Source organism: Larus michahellis, chromosome 2 (genome assembly GCF_964199755.1).
Source record: "Larus michahellis chromosome 2, bLarMic1.1, whole genome shotgun sequence".
NCBI classification, from domain to species: Eukaryota; Metazoa; Chordata; class Aves; order Charadriiformes; family Laridae; genus Larus; species Larus michahellis.
The window spans coordinates 26623891-26641375 of record NC_133897.1 but is presented as its reverse complement, the minus strand read 5'-3'; the positions used below and the strand labels follow the sequence as shown (position 1 = coordinate 26641375).

General features: G+C 39.0%; 1 protein-coding gene across 2 annotated transcripts; it reads left to right on the top strand.

Annotated features, from left to right (window-relative positions):
* Positions 1-1407: 1407 nt before the first annotated feature.
* On the top strand, positions 1408-17180 carry FAM133B (family with sequence similarity 133 member B). 2 transcript variants are annotated; one of them, XM_074574674.1, is made up of 11 exons: positions 1408-1600; positions 5468-5565; positions 6249-6327; positions 8244-8318; positions 8492-8524; positions 8935-9003; positions 9587-9682; positions 10965-11012; positions 12798-12893; positions 13674-13718; positions 15286-17180. In XM_074574674.1, exons 1-11 carry the CDS (start codon positions 1577-1579, stop codon positions 15370-15372), a joined length of 750 nt encoding a protein of 249 aa, XP_074430775.1. In that variant the 5' UTR covers positions 1408-1576; the 3' UTR covers positions 15373-17180. The 2 variants fall into 2 exon arrangements, with proteins under 2 accessions (XP_074430775.1, XP_074430774.1); XM_074574673.1 differs by having other exon boundaries at positions 1430-1600; positions 13674-13722.
* Positions 17181-17485: the final 305 nt, after the last annotated feature.

The window sequence follows — 17485 nt, the reverse complement described above, 5'->3', positions numbered from 1 at the left end:
GTGCTGCCACACCTGGGAGCACCCTTGGGCCACCCAGGGCTGCAGCAGCGCTGGGAACAGCCTGCACAGGTGCAGTGCGGCAGCGTTAGTCACCGAAAACTAGATTGCGTGGGTGTACTCCAAAACGGCCCACATGTGAAAATGCATGCAGGGTGAGGACATCACCGTGCTTCACAAAAGGAGTATCATAATACATTTAGTAATACTCCTAATCTTATTTTTTATATATATTTTAATGCAGTTTGTTTCTTCTGTCTTCGACGTACTTCTCCAGCATCACAGACAGCTCCATGAGAACTTCAGCCTGATGTGTTCCTGAAGTAGCCATCCTTGCTTTAGAACATACCAACTGTTTTCTGAGGAACTAAAGTTATCCCTTCCCCACCTTGCCATTTTCAACAATAAATTTTATTTGCAATTGAGCAAATTTTACTTGCAGTTCTGGTGTAGTCACTTTCTTAGCGTTAAGTCCCTCACAGCCTGCTCTTGGTTTTACCAAGTAGGTTGGTATCACAAATTCCCATGCCCTCACCAATTTTTCCAGCTATGCCTAAACATAATGAACAGAGCTATGCCATTTCAGAAACAAAACTCATTTGTGCTTTGTATGATTTAACGTATTAACATGCCATTACTTCATTTCTACAAAGCTGTAACTAAGATACAGTCAATTTTAATGGTAAGGACAGGATATTTGAAATTCTGAGTTAGTAGATCCTGGTAACTCCCAGGCTTCTCTTAGCTTTTTCATTAACCTAATGCAATATTAACCTCGTCAATAGTACGGTGTTCCTTATTTTGCAGTGCAGATAGCTAATGAGTGATGAATACACACTTCTCATTTTTTCTCTTTTATTTTGCAAATAGAGCCCTATTTCATTGAATTCTACGCCAGAACACGCTGCTATTTCACAATACCTTAGTCTATGCACCTCCTGAAAGAAGAGGGAGGAAGGATGGAGAAGGAAGGAGGAACACCACCGTTCCACCTGTAACCGACCACTAGACAGGTCAAGAGGAGAAAAAACCCTCATAACGAAAAGCTGTCCTCTCCTGGGATGTTTATTCCAGACGGGTGCCCTGGGCCCCATGATACAAACGCACATTTGCATTGTATTTCTCCCCTCAGAACCACCCTCGGTTCCCCCAGCTCCCCCTCACGAAGGCCCGGCCCAGCATCGCCTTCCCGCTGCCGGGCGCCTGCCCCCCGCGCCGCGGGCCCCTCACCGCCGCCGGTTCCCCGCCATTGCCACCCCCTAACCGGCGTCCCGCATTAAAGCTCCCCAGCTTCCACAGTCCCTTCCTGCCCTTCCTCTTCCCGCCGCCCCATCCCCAGCCGAGCGGCGCTGAGGCGGGGCGTTAACGGCCGCCGCCGGCGAGGGGGCGCTCCGGGCGTGGTGGCGCCGCGGGCCCGGCAGGCGGCGCTGCGCGGCAGCCGCCATCGTCGCTCCGCGGAGCTCGGCGGCTGCTCGGGGCCGAGGAGGGCCGGGGCGGCTGCGGCGCGGCTTCCCGGGCGCGGGGGAAAGGACCCTGGGCTGGGCCGAGGCGACGGCGGGCGCTGGGTGTCGGCGGCGCCATGGGGAAGCGGGACAACCGGGTGGTGAGTAACGTGGGGCAGCTCGGCGGGGGCCAGGCCGGCGCTGGGATCCGCCACAGCCGCGGCACCTTCGGGCGGGCCCCGGCCGGGAAGCTGTGGGGAGCTGGGCGCTGCCTCAGTTCGACCAGCCGCACCGCTGTGGCGGCCCAGGCGGGCCTGTCCGTGCTCCGGCCGCCGACGGGAGGGGGGCTAGATGGGGGCCGCCGCCCCGCAGCGGGGGAGAAGAGGGGCCCCGAGCCGCCGGGCCTGCGCCGCGGCGGGCGGGAGGCCCTCGAACGGGCGGGAGGCACCCGAACGGGGGGGCCGGCCGGCCTTGCGGCCCCGTGCCGCCAGACAACAAAGGCGGGTCGTGCCCGGCGGGCCCGCCCGGGCCGGGGGGGCGGCCTGGGCGGCCGGCGGTGCCGCGGCCCGGGATGTCCCTCAGTGTGGGTGGGCACCTGCCCGCGGCTCCCCGGCAGAACCTCGAATGGCCGTGTCAAAGCTGGCAGCTGTCGTGACTGACGCCCGCTTTGTGATCGGCGAAGTGGAGGCGGTTCAGATGCTGGCCTGGTCCTTACAGGAATAAAATGTTCCCAGTGTGGGTTGCAGCATTCGCTGAAGTGGCGCCCATCGTCACTACGCCGTGTTTCCTTCAACTCGGCCTCCGGCTGTGCCCGAGGGATTCGAAATTCGGCTTTACGCAGCTCTGCTGACCTCGGGAGCCAGCAGTCACGGGGCCAGAAATGCGCTTCTACACCCCTGATTGCAGAGCCTAATTTTACACTGTTAGCACACTCACCCCTCCTCGTATTTCTCTTTAAACTTTTTCATACGCGTTAGCCATTCACGTTATGCTCGTGTTTCATTTAGGCATTGTAAATTTAAAATTGATGAGTTTTATGATTAAAAACAAGTCGTAAGACTTATTTTTTTTTCCCCTTTGTAGTATATGCTGTGAGTTGGTACTCAGATCCATTCAGGGAAATCTCGTTGCTTACCTTCGTGGAATAATATGTAATAGGCATGATGGACGTATACAAATGGATAGCTGAGTGTCTTTGATTACTTTATTACGGCATGAAAATAATGGAGTCCACTGAGAATGAGTTGGTGGCGTTAGACTACAAGATCCGGCCTATGCTTGACTTGTATTGCGCTCTTGTAATGTTTTTGTGTGTACTTGGGTCTCTATTTATTTATTTATTTATTATTAATTTTCTTTTAATGGGACAGTTGGGATAAACATACTAAAGCCAGCCAATCTTTATATTCCTATATAAAGTTCATTATGCCACGATGGCTGCTAGTAAAGACAAGTTATAATATAGGACCCTTTGCTTCTCTTCTATGATCATAGAGCTTTTCACCTGTTACGTCTCTCCCATGTCACTTTATAAATAGGCCATTGTTTTCACTATTTGGAGATGGAAAATAAATTTGTTTTTTTCACATCTGCAGGATACCTGCAAGGCAGTTGTAGTTTGTACTGCTTGCCCAGAGAACCCTAGCTGACTGAAGGTGCCTTATGCTTTTCATGAGCATGAAAGCTATACAACAAATACCTCTTAATAACTACTTGAGCAAACTACCGAAAGAAGAAAATGAATGTGCAGACAAGCACTTCCTTTATTGAGAGTGCATTTCTGTGCTCTCTCTTGCTAGTGACATGCAGTTTGGCAAAGTAGTGTAAATACTTCTAAGAAATGTTTATTGGTGAAGTAATTCTTCATAAATAAGCTGTTTGAAATAACAAGAACATGTTTTAAGACATAAATTTCCTAATTGTGGAATATAGAGCGGCATTCAGTCATTATGTGCTTGCTGCCAGAAAGTTAAAGAAAGCCACTGCAGGGAGGAAGCTTCCTAGCTGGTTATCTGGGGTCAGTTTGAGGAAGCAGAAAAACAACATTTGACAGTTGTAGCCTCCTCTGCAGGCAAAGAGCAAGTTTTGTTGGGGGTGGTGGGGTGTTCATTTCAGGTTAGTTATTTCGGTAAGAAAGTAGCTAACTTTAAGAGCAGCAAGAAATCCTGTTTTTTAGGAATAATAATTATGTAAGAAGCTAGAGCTTTCAGATACAAATTCTTGAACAGTAACCAAAAAGAGCTGACTCATTTTGCTCACTGGAGTAAGGCAAGTCACGAATTACGTTTCTGTTGTCTTTAGTGGATCTAGTACATTTAAATTACCTTTGTTTAGTGAAAACAGTGTTCAAATACTGCCTTCCTGCCTTGCTAAAGGAGGTCCTTTTCCACTCAAAGCTGAATTCAAATGCAGAATTTTTACTCATTTGTAGGTTTGTAATGTAATAAAATGCTAGAGTTAATAAGGTGAATACCTTTAAGTGTTATAACTATTTGAGTGCGTACATCCACCTGGCTACAGAACATGCCAAGCTGAGATTAAACTAGTTTAAATTGGCATACGTCAGCATTTACTTCCCCTTGTTAGTTAGTCTTTTTGCATGAATTAAATCAACAAAACACAGCCCCAAGAAATGGCAGCAAATGTCACCCTTAAAGTTGCAAAGTCAACTTGAGTCAAAAAATGGTCCACTTGAAAGAGTCCTCTCATTGCTTCAGTGTGGTCCAGCTGATGGACAGTGAGCCAAATTTGGTGTGGGAAGTGCTTCCCTCTGAGCTGCTGCCTCTTCGCAGGCAGAGCCTGGAGTCCCTTTTTGAGGACTGAATGTAGCCCCAAGAGCTGAACACCACCAGCCTGCTCACCGTCCAGCCCAGAGACCCAGCGTTGCTGTGGCCACCTCTCCTGCAGTGTTGGGGGGGGGGAACAGCAGGGGAGGCAGCAGCTGCTGCTTTTGACAGCTTTCACATATGGTCACTTGCTGTGTAGGGTGGTGTCTGAATGCTTACTTTATGGCCTGAGAAAAAGCAGTGTTGGACTTGTAAGAGCTGCACATATGGTCAAATCTTTACTTTAAATCTACAAAATGTTGTACTTTAAAAAACAAAAAAAAAAGAAAGAAACAAAACCCCAAAGTTAGTCATTGTTTTGATTATTTGAGATTTTTTTTTTTCCCCTCATCTCTGAACTGTGGATAGTATGAATAGCGTGTGTTATGTTTTGCAAAGTAAATTGTGAAGTGCTGGGATGACGTAGTGATAAAAGCCCATGAGGTAAAGGGGTACACGTACCTTCCTTTTGCATGAGCAAAGTATTATTGGAATAAAAAAATACTGAAGAATTTTTTGCTAGATTAGAGTTTTTCCATTAATTGCAGAGGTGGATTATGGATTCTAAGTTTTAAATTCACCTTTCATAACCTATTACCTTTCTAGAGTGAATATGAAGAGGATGCATGGGTTTGAAAGATGGAATACCTCATAACATTGGGGGTTTTGGGGTTTTGTATTTTTTTCCTCCTTAAAATAGCCCTAAGTCACAGAATTTTCATACGCGCATAATTGTAGCGGAGCACCACTGCTTGCTTGTTTTGGTGTTACAGCAAGAAACTTTATGCATTATTTGTTGAATCTACTATCATCAATTTTGAGCAGAACTCTAAAGGCATAAGATCTATTGTCCCAGAGAGTAAGCCGAAATCTAATTACATTTTCCATATCCCAAGGAAGAATATTTCAGTAGCAGTTGTGCTGTCCTCAGTTTGCGAAATCATTGCTCAGGGAGGGGAATTATTGTAAGGACCGTGGACTGTTTGTGGATGAATTCATTCTGCCGCAGCATAACTCAAATTGAAAGCACTTACCTGAGTTTTTCTGCCAGACCAAATCGGCTTGGTTTAGTTAAATATTTTATGTTTTTAGAAACAAGTCAGTGGGTGAGAAAATGTTTCTGTGAAGAACAGTACAGACAGATTTTGGTATTATAGAGCAGCTGATGAATTTTTTATTTCTTTTTGTTCTTTCATATTCAAGGCTTATATGAATCCCATAGCTATGGCCAGAGCGCGAGGTCCTGCACAAAATTCGGGACCAACAATACAAGACTACTTGAACAGGCCAAGACCAACATGGTAAGTGGCAATGCCTATCTGACCTTCTAAGTAAAAGATTTGTTCCCTCTTACTAAGATGCCACCGTTACCTACCTCCTCCCCAGAATACCCATTAATACATTTTGAAAGATTCCTTGTCTCTGACCAAGGCATTCTTTTCTAAATATGTGTTCCATCTCCTCTTCTTAAAACAATAGTATTTCTTTTTGAAATACATATTTCTCATTTGTCTTTAAATATTTTGGCAGCTTGCTCAGAAGAGGAAAATGTTGGTTATTTGACTTCTTTCACAAATCCTAATACCTAAAGCCTGCATATTTATTTATTTTTTAAACTAATCTCTAGACAAACATTTTGCTGGTATATTCTTAGAGCACAGTTTACCCTACCCAACAAAATCATCACTTTGAGATATTACCAAGAGCTTGCTCTATGTTCAGTCCATTTTGCCTCCTTTCATAAGACATTAGAGAACAATTTACCTAATTGCAAAGTTAGCTTTAGATCTTTCAGAAGGATTTAGCTAGCATACTTAAGTTATTAGGTTTAGGTTACCATATGCATAACATCTAAGACACATTCATTCTTCTTTCTGTTGGAAGTTCAGCCAAAGCTAAACTTCAAAAAGCCCTACAAAAAGTTAGACACTGCAGAAGGTATTTCTAATTGTGAAAATTGTGATGTCTCATCCTTTTTATGTAGGGAAGAAGTGAAAGAGCAACTAGAAAAGAAAAAGAAAGGATCCAGGGCTTTGGCTGAGTTTGAAGAAAAGATGAATGAGGTTGGTAATGTTATTAGTATGTTAATACTTGACTCATATGCTACTTTTCCTCCATGATTGTTAACAGCACCAAGTATCCATAATATTTCACTTCGCTCAAGCTTTTAATGAGTAAATGTTTTGTTTGTATTGGATGTTAAGGTTACCCCTTAATCAATGAAGAGCTTCTCTCAATTCAGAGAAACACTATATAAAAAGTTTTGAAAATTGCTGAATAAAACTGGAACTTTTCATAAATGTAAATATATAAATGAAACTCGTGCATTTTCCAGTATGATAAACTAAAGTCTGTTGTGTTAATCTTCACTTGTTTAAGGTCACACTATCCAAATATATTGGAAAGAGGTGTATTACTGGAAACAGATGTCTTTGGCAAGGAATGTACATCTGATATTGATACGGGAGGAGGTACAAAGAATGGCCTTCAATATACTGATAGGACTGTTAAGCACTACTTTCTCATCCTATGCTGATTACATTCCATGCTGGTTCCCTACTATAAATGCAGCTGTTCTGATGCTTGTGTTCAGTACCTACTGGAGATCACCATAGTATAAGAAAGTTTCACATATAACTCCTGTCGTATACGTAGGAAGACATTAGTATATGATTAATTTAACTGTTCCTTCTTGGGTTCTGGTATCTTGGGATGAGCTTCAAGCAGTAGTCTTCATTGTGTGTGAGTTTTTGGTTGAAGTAGATCATGCTCCTCCTGTGTTACTGAAGGACATAGTATCTCCACGCTTGCTTTACTTTTTTTACTTTTTTACTGTGCTATCTCTCCTATTTTACTGACAGATGTGCTTTTTTGTTTAAGACCTAACAGTACACAGTCTTAAAATAATTTCAAGAGAAAGCCGCCTAATAAAACACAGGCTGTTGTCAGAGACCCCTCGGGTAGCTGTGGGTAGCTGGTGTATCAAAAAAAACCTGCTGCAATACTGCGTAGATGCTACCTTGGACCATGGAAATATATTATGCACAGTAGTGTGTCCTGGCTAATCTGCCACATCTCTCAGCAGTGCTGTTCAGCTAATTCACAGTATGCTGACTTGGGGATCTGTGTATCGTGCTGCATTGCACAGGTATAATCTTACTTAATTCCTGATATTTCTGTCCCTTCAGCACAAAGCACGTTGCTTTGCCAATACAATATGCAGCTTCAATGTGAGGAAAGGGAGGGTCGGAATAATAATAATCATAAAAAAGGGAGCACGTGATGTGTCTGCCACAGGACGCAGGAATAGTGCAGATTGAAGCTAGCAGCCTTTCAGGCTCATGGGAGCAGGTTGATGTTTCAGAGCTTTTGAAGGGGGGATTTTTGGTAAACCTGGAAAGCTTATGAGAAATTGAAAAGGAGGAATGGGAGGAGACTTTTACCCGTGCAGTGTGCTTGGCCTAACAAAAATAAGAGCATTTCTACGAAGATGTGTATAATAATTTAATACTCAAATCATTGTTGACACCAACAAGGCCCAGAACAGACACTAAAGACATCCATACGTTGAAGAAGGACCAGGAGACTTTGTCTTGAAATTTTGCTTCATGTGATTTTAAACCAAAGATAAAATAAGTGTTTTTCTGGTAGGGTTCCCTGGCTTTCTAAAGCACTCCAGCAAGAGCACTGTGATACAAAACCAAAAATACCATAACTGACGACCTCCAAGATAAATGACAATGTTCAACTTGTTTGGATTTAAAAGATTAATGTGTGAACTAACAAAGTATTTCACTTAAAATTCTGCAAAATCAAATGCATTATAGCCTTGTTTAACATTATATGTTGTTTATTTTCTGTGGGTTTTGTGAAAACTATATAATGCCAGGTAGAGGACAAGATTTTGAAAAAGGTCTTTTAAAACAAGCTGCTTGGAAATGATGCTCATGTCACTGTTTCTGTTTGGTTTTGTTTTCAGAATTGGAAGAAAGAACTGGAAAAACACAGGGAGAAATTACTGGGTGGAAATGAGAGTTCCTCCAAAAAGAAGGAGGTAAGTTTTTTTTCAATTTCATACAATCTGTGTTTGGAACTGGATTTATCATCGATGCTGCCAATACAGAATGTCATAAATACATTTTGAAAGCCAGCATCAAAGTACATAAACCAAAATGCACAACAAAAGAACATGATGCCAAGTAACATTTGTTTTATTCTGTTTTTAAGAAAAAGAAAAAGGAAAAGAAGAAATCTAATAGGGTGAGCAAAATTTTTGGTTTTCTGAGTTTTTTTGCTTTGAGGTTGTTCCTATTTGTCATTTAAGCTCTTTTGGAAAGAATGAATATAGCTGTAATTTTAAATTTAGCTGTTAAATCGACTGATTTTTATTTGAGAGAGGTGGCTTACATTCTATAGAAGGAGAATTTTACTTCTGCTTAAGGGGAGGAAAAGAGCATTAAATATATACTATTAAATGAGAAATGTTAGAAGTCACTTTTTACAGTTTTATTTAAGAAAATCTATGTAACACCAGCTTCTGGGAAGTAAAATATCATTGATAATACTTCAAATTAAGAGATTTTAAAGAAAGTGTTTGGATGGACTTTTGACTATTTGCCAGACAAAATGCTGCATCTCACAAGCTTCACTTTTTGTTGTGTTTGGTCAAGTTGTCTTCATCTTCCTCTTCTTCATCAAGCTCTGATTCTTCCAGCAGTTCATCTGATTCAGAAGATGAGGTAAGAACTAACTTACTAGAATATAATGTTTTGTTTATGAGGCTTATTTTGGTAGTATTGTTTGAGGGGTTGGTTTGCGTAAAACTATTTAATTTTTATGCATTTGGTACATATAATAAAGTTGTGAATTTTAGATTTATATCTGTTCAAGAATTTCTTTATGAGCACTATAAATTTTGAGTGGCTGGCTTGTAAACTGGATCCATTTCTGTTTTGACATTGAATTGTATGCTTTTTCAATAGAACCCCCATCTAATCATAAAAATGCAAACATACCATTTTTACTTTTTAGCAAAAATCTTTGTTACAAATAATCAGATTCTACAGCACACATCTAAATAATAAACAAAATCTAGAGAACCTGGATTTTTCACCAGTTTACACTTTTTCAGTACAGAAGAGTTATGAAGGTCCTCCACTAAAAGAAATCAGTTGTAGTATACTTTATTATTCCTCAAGAGAACGTGATAACATGTAGGAATTTGGTGTTCCCTTTTCTTTACATTTAATGTAAGTCTTTAATTCTAGTGAGAATAAATTCAAATTTGTGTTTTTCTTTTTTTCCTATGATATTTGTGGATAGGACAAAAAGCAAGGGAAGAAAAAAAGGAAAAAGAAATACCGCTCCTCACGGAAATCTTCAACAAGCTCAACTTCCGAATCAGAGTCAGACAGCAAGGTAAATATGCAGCTGTGCTACCCTTGGCAAGTTTTCTCAGTCTGTGCTATTTGTCTACACAAACACTTCTGACTTTTGCATATTGATACTTTTTATCTTCCAAATTTAAAGCCATGCATTCTTATTGAAGCTGAGCGGCACTCAGATGCAATCTGGAATTTACCTCCACTGGCTACAATGCCTGGCAAAAATAATTTTAACTTTAGAAACTCCTCAAACCAGGACAGTGAACATGCTTTATTCTGGCAATTTTTAGCTATTTTTCAAAATTCAGATATAGGCAGTTCTTGTGCTGTTCAAATGTTTAGTTTTAATAGGACATTAACCCTTAAAAAAAAATGTTATGTGAAGTTCTTGTAAATATGCTATTTAATTGTACACCATCTGTGAAAATACAGATATTGCCAGATACCATGGCCAGGATATTGCCTTTCTAAATATCTGTGGACTGGGTAGTTTCCTACTGTAGACCATTGGAGAACTGAGCCTTTCCCAAATGCATATTAAATTGAGGGTGTCTCTTTTTTTTTTTTTTTTTTTTCCTTTTCTGACAGTAGAGCAATGTACATACACAGGCTTACTGAATGAACAAAAAAGTGGAAAAGATATATGAGGCAATTTGTTGTGTTGTGCTAGCATTTTTCTGTGTTACAGCGGACAGTAACTGTACTTCTTGTCTAAATATTAATAATACAGAGAGTTGTTAAGATTACATGTGTAGACTTTATGACAGGCTTTCACCAGAATACCTAATTCAGTGTGGTATAAATTGTGATGAATCACTGTTTGCATACACCTATGAATTTGCGCTAACGGGAGTTGGAAAACGCTTGCTACATGAAGGGACATGGAGATACCCTTACTGTTGAAATTTGAAGGCAGAAATCTCCATGGAAATATTTGCTTAATCCCTGCCAGATCAGCGGACATGGGCATTGATGGAGAATAAAGACTACAGACTGTTAGATGTTAGATGTACGTTATATGTGGTTACAGCAGTGACAGCTGGTATCCTTTCCATAGGCTCTCTACATGTATTGCAAGTACTCTGTTACCTGATTCCATACAGACCTTTTCACACCACTGGTTCATTAAATTAGTGGCTGCATCAAAATTATGGCTTTTTCATATTTTTCCAGTTAACTGCAAGGTAGAAAGAATAACTCTGAAGAACGACCTTCAATAGACAGAAAAAGACAACGGGTCAGGCGGGCGGCTTTTGGGATATCTACCTTTTTCCTGAAATAATTTTATCATGGTTTATCTTTTTCTTTCTACTTAGGACAGCACAAAAAAGAAAAGGTCAAAGGAAGATTATGAAAGAGAGAAGGTATTTTTACTCTTGAAATACTTACATCAGAACTGCATTTTACGTATATAATAGAATGCTCTCTTTTTTCTCTTTTTTTTTTTTTTAATACTGATTGCCTCAATTTACACCTATGGAAATTTTCTGTCCAAAACAACACAGGCAGAAGGTATTCAGTACCCCCGATTTGAGGTAGACTTGTAGTTGTGTTCAGCTCCTGTTTTAGTAATTGTGACTGGAAACTGCTGGATCTGTTCTTGTTATGAAGGTAAATGAAGAAAGTATCTAATCTGCTCTAGCAGATGAGCTGCATTCTAGTATTTTGGGGTTTATCTTGAGCAGTCACGTTGAGCTAAAAAGATGTGTGGTGATATTTCAGTGACATGCCTGGTAGGAGACTGCCTTGTTGCTGTAAATTAAGGAACAACAAGCAGAGGATTTATTTATCTAAATGTAGTCATAATTATAGATACTGTACTTCTGGTGGTTTTGAAAAAATCCAGAGAAAAATGTATTAGCTTAAGAAAAATTACCTTATTCTGTCTCCTCTTCTCTGAGCACGAAAACCCTCTCTCCCTCCAACCACCTCACCATTTTGTACACACATCTGAGGACTTTCTTCCTTCTGTTATGTTTAATGCAAATAATCTTGCTGACTTTAATTTTAGTTATTTCTACCCTATGTGTAAACTAACAATGCTTTGAGAGTCCACCCTGGTATTGCTCTCCAGTTACCTTTCTTATCACATCGGCCCCTACTACTCCAGTCAACAGTATTGACTTTGACGTTCAAATTCTCCATTGCGTAAGGCAAATGTTTTGATTATTTTTTTTTCCTTGCTCATGCTTCCATTTCAGAGTTTCCACTTCCCACCAACTTGTTTTAACTTTAAGTAGCTTTTCTTCAAAGACCAAGTGTCTACCATAGCCCCTTATTCTTGATTAAGGTGTAATGCTACTTTCACACATCATCTGAAAGCAAAGGGCATTTGCTTGCCCCTACCTGAAAATGCCCTGTCTCTCAAATGGGCTGCATCATGTGTACTTTTGGGAAAGGACTGAGGTACCTATAATAGACTAAATAGACACAGGTGAGATGTGTGGTCCCACCTTGCAAAAAGATGATTAGCAAGAATTTTGTCAGTTTCTGGCCTTAGAAATTGAACGGAAGAAAACAGCTTCAGCCTTAGGAACACCTTGCCTGGCCCAGAGCAGAGGGAGGGGGTTGGAGGGAAGCAGGTCATCAGAGCAATTTCATGCAGCATCAAAAATTTAAAATAATATCAAAAAAAAGACTGTCCTTTAAATATACTGAGATTATATACGAAGTGTTGAAGTGCAGCTGGCAGGGACAGCTTGTCCTGGTTGGACACAAATGTAGAGGGAGCTTTTTCTTTTAATTTCATCAACAAAGCAAGAATCTGAAGCTGCAGTGTTTGTATGTGCATATTGAGACATCTTCTTTACTCAGTAGTATTTAAAAATGGTGAAACATTTTATTTTCAAATGCTTACTCTTTCATGTGTTATGATTTAAAATAGATTATACTGTAGTATTATTCCCTTCACTTTTAGAAGGCTGCTGTATCTTGGTAACAAGAGAAAGGTATATGCAGAAAAAGATTATTGCCACTGAAAGCATTTTAACAGTTGGTAGGGTAATTTGTTGATGAGTAATTAGTTTAATGTCAAAAATATTTAAAAATATTTCACAACTTAGAAATAATATTTCAATCTAAGTTTTAAGCAGAAGTTTTATAAAATTTGAAAAGCCTGACTTTACTTGCAAACATATTACTTTGTGTAGGAAGGAAAAAATCACCACAGGAAAAGGAAGAAGGCCAGTCGTGGTGATGGACCTTTATCATCAGAATCCTTATCAGAATCGGATCAGACAGAGGAGGTCAGTGTGAAACCTCAATTTCACGTGTTATAATGCTTTTAGCTTACTGATTCATGAGTGAATTAATGAATTAGCTTAGATCTAATATATTGTTGAAACTGTTCTCCCCTGTACGGTTGATTACAGCACATTCAAAGTTGTTTGTATTTTTCTCATTAATAAAAACTTCTAATAAGAATTGTTTAGTACAGCTCCTATCACCTACAGTCATTTTGTATCCATTTTCTTGAAATTTTTCAACTTCTTATGGATATTTTAGAGCTCAATGAAATGAGACTAAGTGATCTGTGTGGTGACCTTTGCAGACTTCTCTCTGGTGTTTGTGAATAGATTGGCAGATTTCAAGATGGCTAAAATTTTATTGCTCCCTTTTCCAGTGAATTACAAAAATTGTGTACATAATAATATTCTCATCCTTGTGTATATCTACTTTGAGGATTTGTACTCTTTTAGGATTACAAAATTTGGGAAGGTTGCAATGTGTTGCAGTTTTTCATTAAGAATTTTTACCGTATTATTAGCTTAGTAATTTTACCTTTATATCTCTGCTGTTTCTTGTTCTGCTGTGTGTTAAAAGTGAAGTGTGTTCCCAAATCGGATAATGCATATTCTAGACTATAACACAGATAACCAGTGTTTCTTCATGGGTTATTGTTCAGTATATTCTACTACTGTTGTGCTATCATTCATTTATATGCAACAAAAGCTCAAACTTTTATTTAAAACAGCATTTCCAAAGCTACTCTCCCGTTACATTTGATTTATTTTTTTTATTTTTAGGTGCAAGCAAAAAAGAAGAAAAACAATGAGGAAAAAGAGAAAACAGCAAGTATCCTTCTTTACTCATACTGTAGTTTTAGGATATAAATGCTCTGTATTTGTTTAATTTCCAATTTCGCATTTTTCAGTAATACACATTTTTTTATAGCAAAAGTCTACACTCACATGAATCTAAATTACCGATTTCTCTATTTACCTGCTGAAGTCACTTTTTCATTTGTTGAACCAAAGGAAGAATTTGTCACTATTTTACCTATATAGATATACATGATTTGAGATCATAAAAGTTTAATGCTTATTGTAGCATACCTTTTACTCTATATCAACCTACCAGAACTACTAATATCTGTATAGCATCAGGTAGGGTAGCAATTTGCCACACAGACATTAGTGCTGTTCCTTCATTAGTGTTGTGTGTAATTCTTCATTGGTAAGCCACCTCTACCAGACCATGAAAAGGGCCTTGGGACATAATCACTGCAACATCTATACTAATATATTTTTCCCCCAACCAAATAAAAAGCTGTCAGCAACCTGTTATTTTTCTCAATGTTGTTGATTTGTTTCTGTTGGTAAAAGTGTGAGGAACGTTCAGCGGTGATTTATATAGAACCCAGACTCATCATGTGTACCTGAGGTTCCTCAGTTGGGAGTAGGGTGATTTTGAGACCCAAAGTGCTCACTTGAGATGTCTGTGTATCTTTCTATCTCCCCTGTCAGCAACAGTGTTCCTAATTAGCCATCTCAGTTGTCTAGATGAGCTATTACGAAGGGAAAGCTTAAATTAGTCACCTAAAAATGCAAGCATAGGAGTATCAGTGATACTCAATGCACATTTTCCGTGGAACTTGTTTGGTTTTTTTCATAATCACATAAGCTGTTTGCCAAAAAATTTGCAGTCACCGATTATGGGTTTTTTCTTAGAAGAACTGTGTAAGTAATATGTATAAAAGCTTTTATACCAAGATGGTTTTGTTTACATAATGTCACACCTGTTCAAGAATTCCAGTTTAAATTCTGCTTGCAAAAAGACAAGACTGTATCTCTCAGCTTCTGTATTACCGTGATCAGGATAACTTCAGGACTGAATCCAGTAATGTTAATTAAGTGTATTCATATTTACAATTGAGATCCTCATTATTTTATTTTAAACGAGGTACAAGTGCTGGAGATTCTAGCCAAGTGTAGTTGAACTACTTAATTTTGCACGGTAAATATAAGCACTTACTCTAAAATCTGTAAACATCTTCGTTATGCCCATGTATAGAAGATGTCACTGCTTGTCAAAGCGCTTCCTTATTACTTTCTCAGAAACCTATAAAGCACCGAAAGTCATTTAAAAGATTAGGAAATATAACAGTGGCAGTGATGAGAGATGTGAAATAGCCAGACTGTGATGGAGATAAATTGAAGACTGTTCATAATATTGCAAATTACTGGGTAAAATATGAATTTTCTTTTTGTGATTTCTCAATAGGCTTCTATAAAAATCTCCTTTGAAATGTCTTTGTAAAGATACCCTTTCTGTGCTCTCATTTTGCATTAGCAGAATTTAATAGATGGCAATTTTCTCATACCATAACTTCTATTTTTTTATTTATTTTTTTTTTAGGATAAAACAAAAAAGAGAAAGAAGCACAAGAAACATGGTAAAAAGAAGAAAAAGAAGATTGCTGGTTCAAATTCGGATTCGGAATAATATTTTAAAAAAACAAGACTATCAACAGAAGTGCAATGACTAAAGGAAACTTAAACTGTGAAATGACAGCAAACTTTACCAAACTGCATGAGTTTTCCTGTGTTTTAGAAATATTCCCAATCTTTCAGTAGCCAGCCAGGTGCAGCTGTGCTGGGAAAGACCATTGTTATTGCCTGCTGCTTAATACATGAGGTACAACTTTTATAAAATTCCAATAAGCAGTGTTAGATGTTTGAAACCGTATGAGATGGTAGTCCAGCTGAGGTGTAAAATATTGGAAAATAAGAGTTAAACTTTTTAGATAGTAAAAGTAGTCTTTTAAAGCATTAGTAATAGTCTTCATTTGTAAATCAGGACAAATAAAATCCCGAGTTCATCCTGCAAGTTAATATTATACAGCAGCTTGTAATAGTTTATGTCTGCTAATGGCATTTACAAAATGGGAAATTAATGATAACATTTAAAATGCTGCCTTTGTAGAAATGTTTATCATCTGCCCCATTACCGTCGTCATGCTTATGAGAAAGGGAATGCTACCATTTTGGCTAACTGAACAGGGTGCCTTTGCCTTTGATTCTTGCAAATCTCTGCTATTTTTAATCCGTGCAGCATCTCTGATTCTAGCGAAGCCGGAATTATTGTCAGCAGGCTTTTTCTGAATAAGCAGTTCTGGGCTTCTAAGCATGTGCTTCTGCATTAAGCAAGAGCAATGACATTTTGCAGTATAACTGACATTCAAAACCTGAAGATTTTACCTCTGAAATAGCGATAGATCTTTGCTAGTAAATATGCATATTTCATTTAATGTAATTTTGGTTTAGTTGGAACACTTCTTGCAAACACTGGTAGCTTTCTTTGTGTTATCTTTAGAATTGTTTTGCATGATTTGTACCATTTTTAAATTAACGAAATGCAGGTAATCATTTGTTGTAACCAGTTCTATGAATTACGTTCCACATGCAGAGTTTCATGTATGTATTTAGTTATTCTTATAGTTAAGTTCATTGCTGTGTTTAAGTGCACACTTGCTGAAGATATTTAGCATGTAAAAAGCAGGGTTTTGATACCTTAACAGCTTCATATTGAAGCTGATTTTACTCTAAGCAAGTTCAGTGGCAGACCTGTTACGTGATGTGTCTTGTTAGATAAAAAAACGACTGCCAGAATCTCATTAAAGATACTGTTTAAACAGTTTGTATTTATATTTTTGTACTTGAGGGCTACAGAATGTTGACTTAAATCATAAAGCTGTTTTACGTTAAATTAGTTGCTTTATAAATTGAAAAAAAAGCTTTTATAAATTAAATGTGCACGCAGGAAAACACAAGCAATTTGATTTTAGTTTTTACATGAAATTCTCATTCTGTCTTCCATTGAAGTAACATTGCTGGGCGTCCTCTGAGCCTTTAACAAACTGCCCGTCCGTCCCGAGTGGTCAACAACTATAGATTGTACTCTTCATCCACTTTTTTCATTGCACAGGTGCTAACTCAGAACTTCCCACTGTTGCATAAGTTGTTTCAAATACTGTTTTGCCAAGAATTTCAAGACCTTTAAGACCTTGATTATTAGTCTGCAAACCGTAACTAAAAACTGGGGTAGAGAGATGATTTCGTATTGCCATTCTACAGAGAAATTGACTTCTCAAGTTGTGTTCTTGGGGGGGGGAAACAACCACTGAGTTGCAGCAGTGTTCCCCTGAAGGGATATTTCGATCAAATATTTTATACTGTTGGACTTGATGTTACTGATTCTAGACACTGTTTTGTCAGTGAGGTTAAAATAAAGGCAAGATGCAGTGAACAGTAGGGATTCGGTTTGGGGTTTGTGTTTGGCTTTGTTGGATTGTTTTCTTTTGAAGTTGTGACATCGCAGTTTTGGTAAAAGAACTTGTAATGAACCATAGCATAAATGCCCTGGTCTGTGTGGTACCTTATTTGACTTTGACACAACTGCCTGCAACGGAAAGAAATAAAAATGGAAATGAAAGCCCCAGTCTTCCAAATACATAAGCTGGTATGTCATTTTAATTGTCTGAATATAGCTATTTGTTCAGGTCAGGTGCTGCTGTGCTGCTTTGGGAGTGGCATGGCTGCTCGAGGGGTTTATGGGC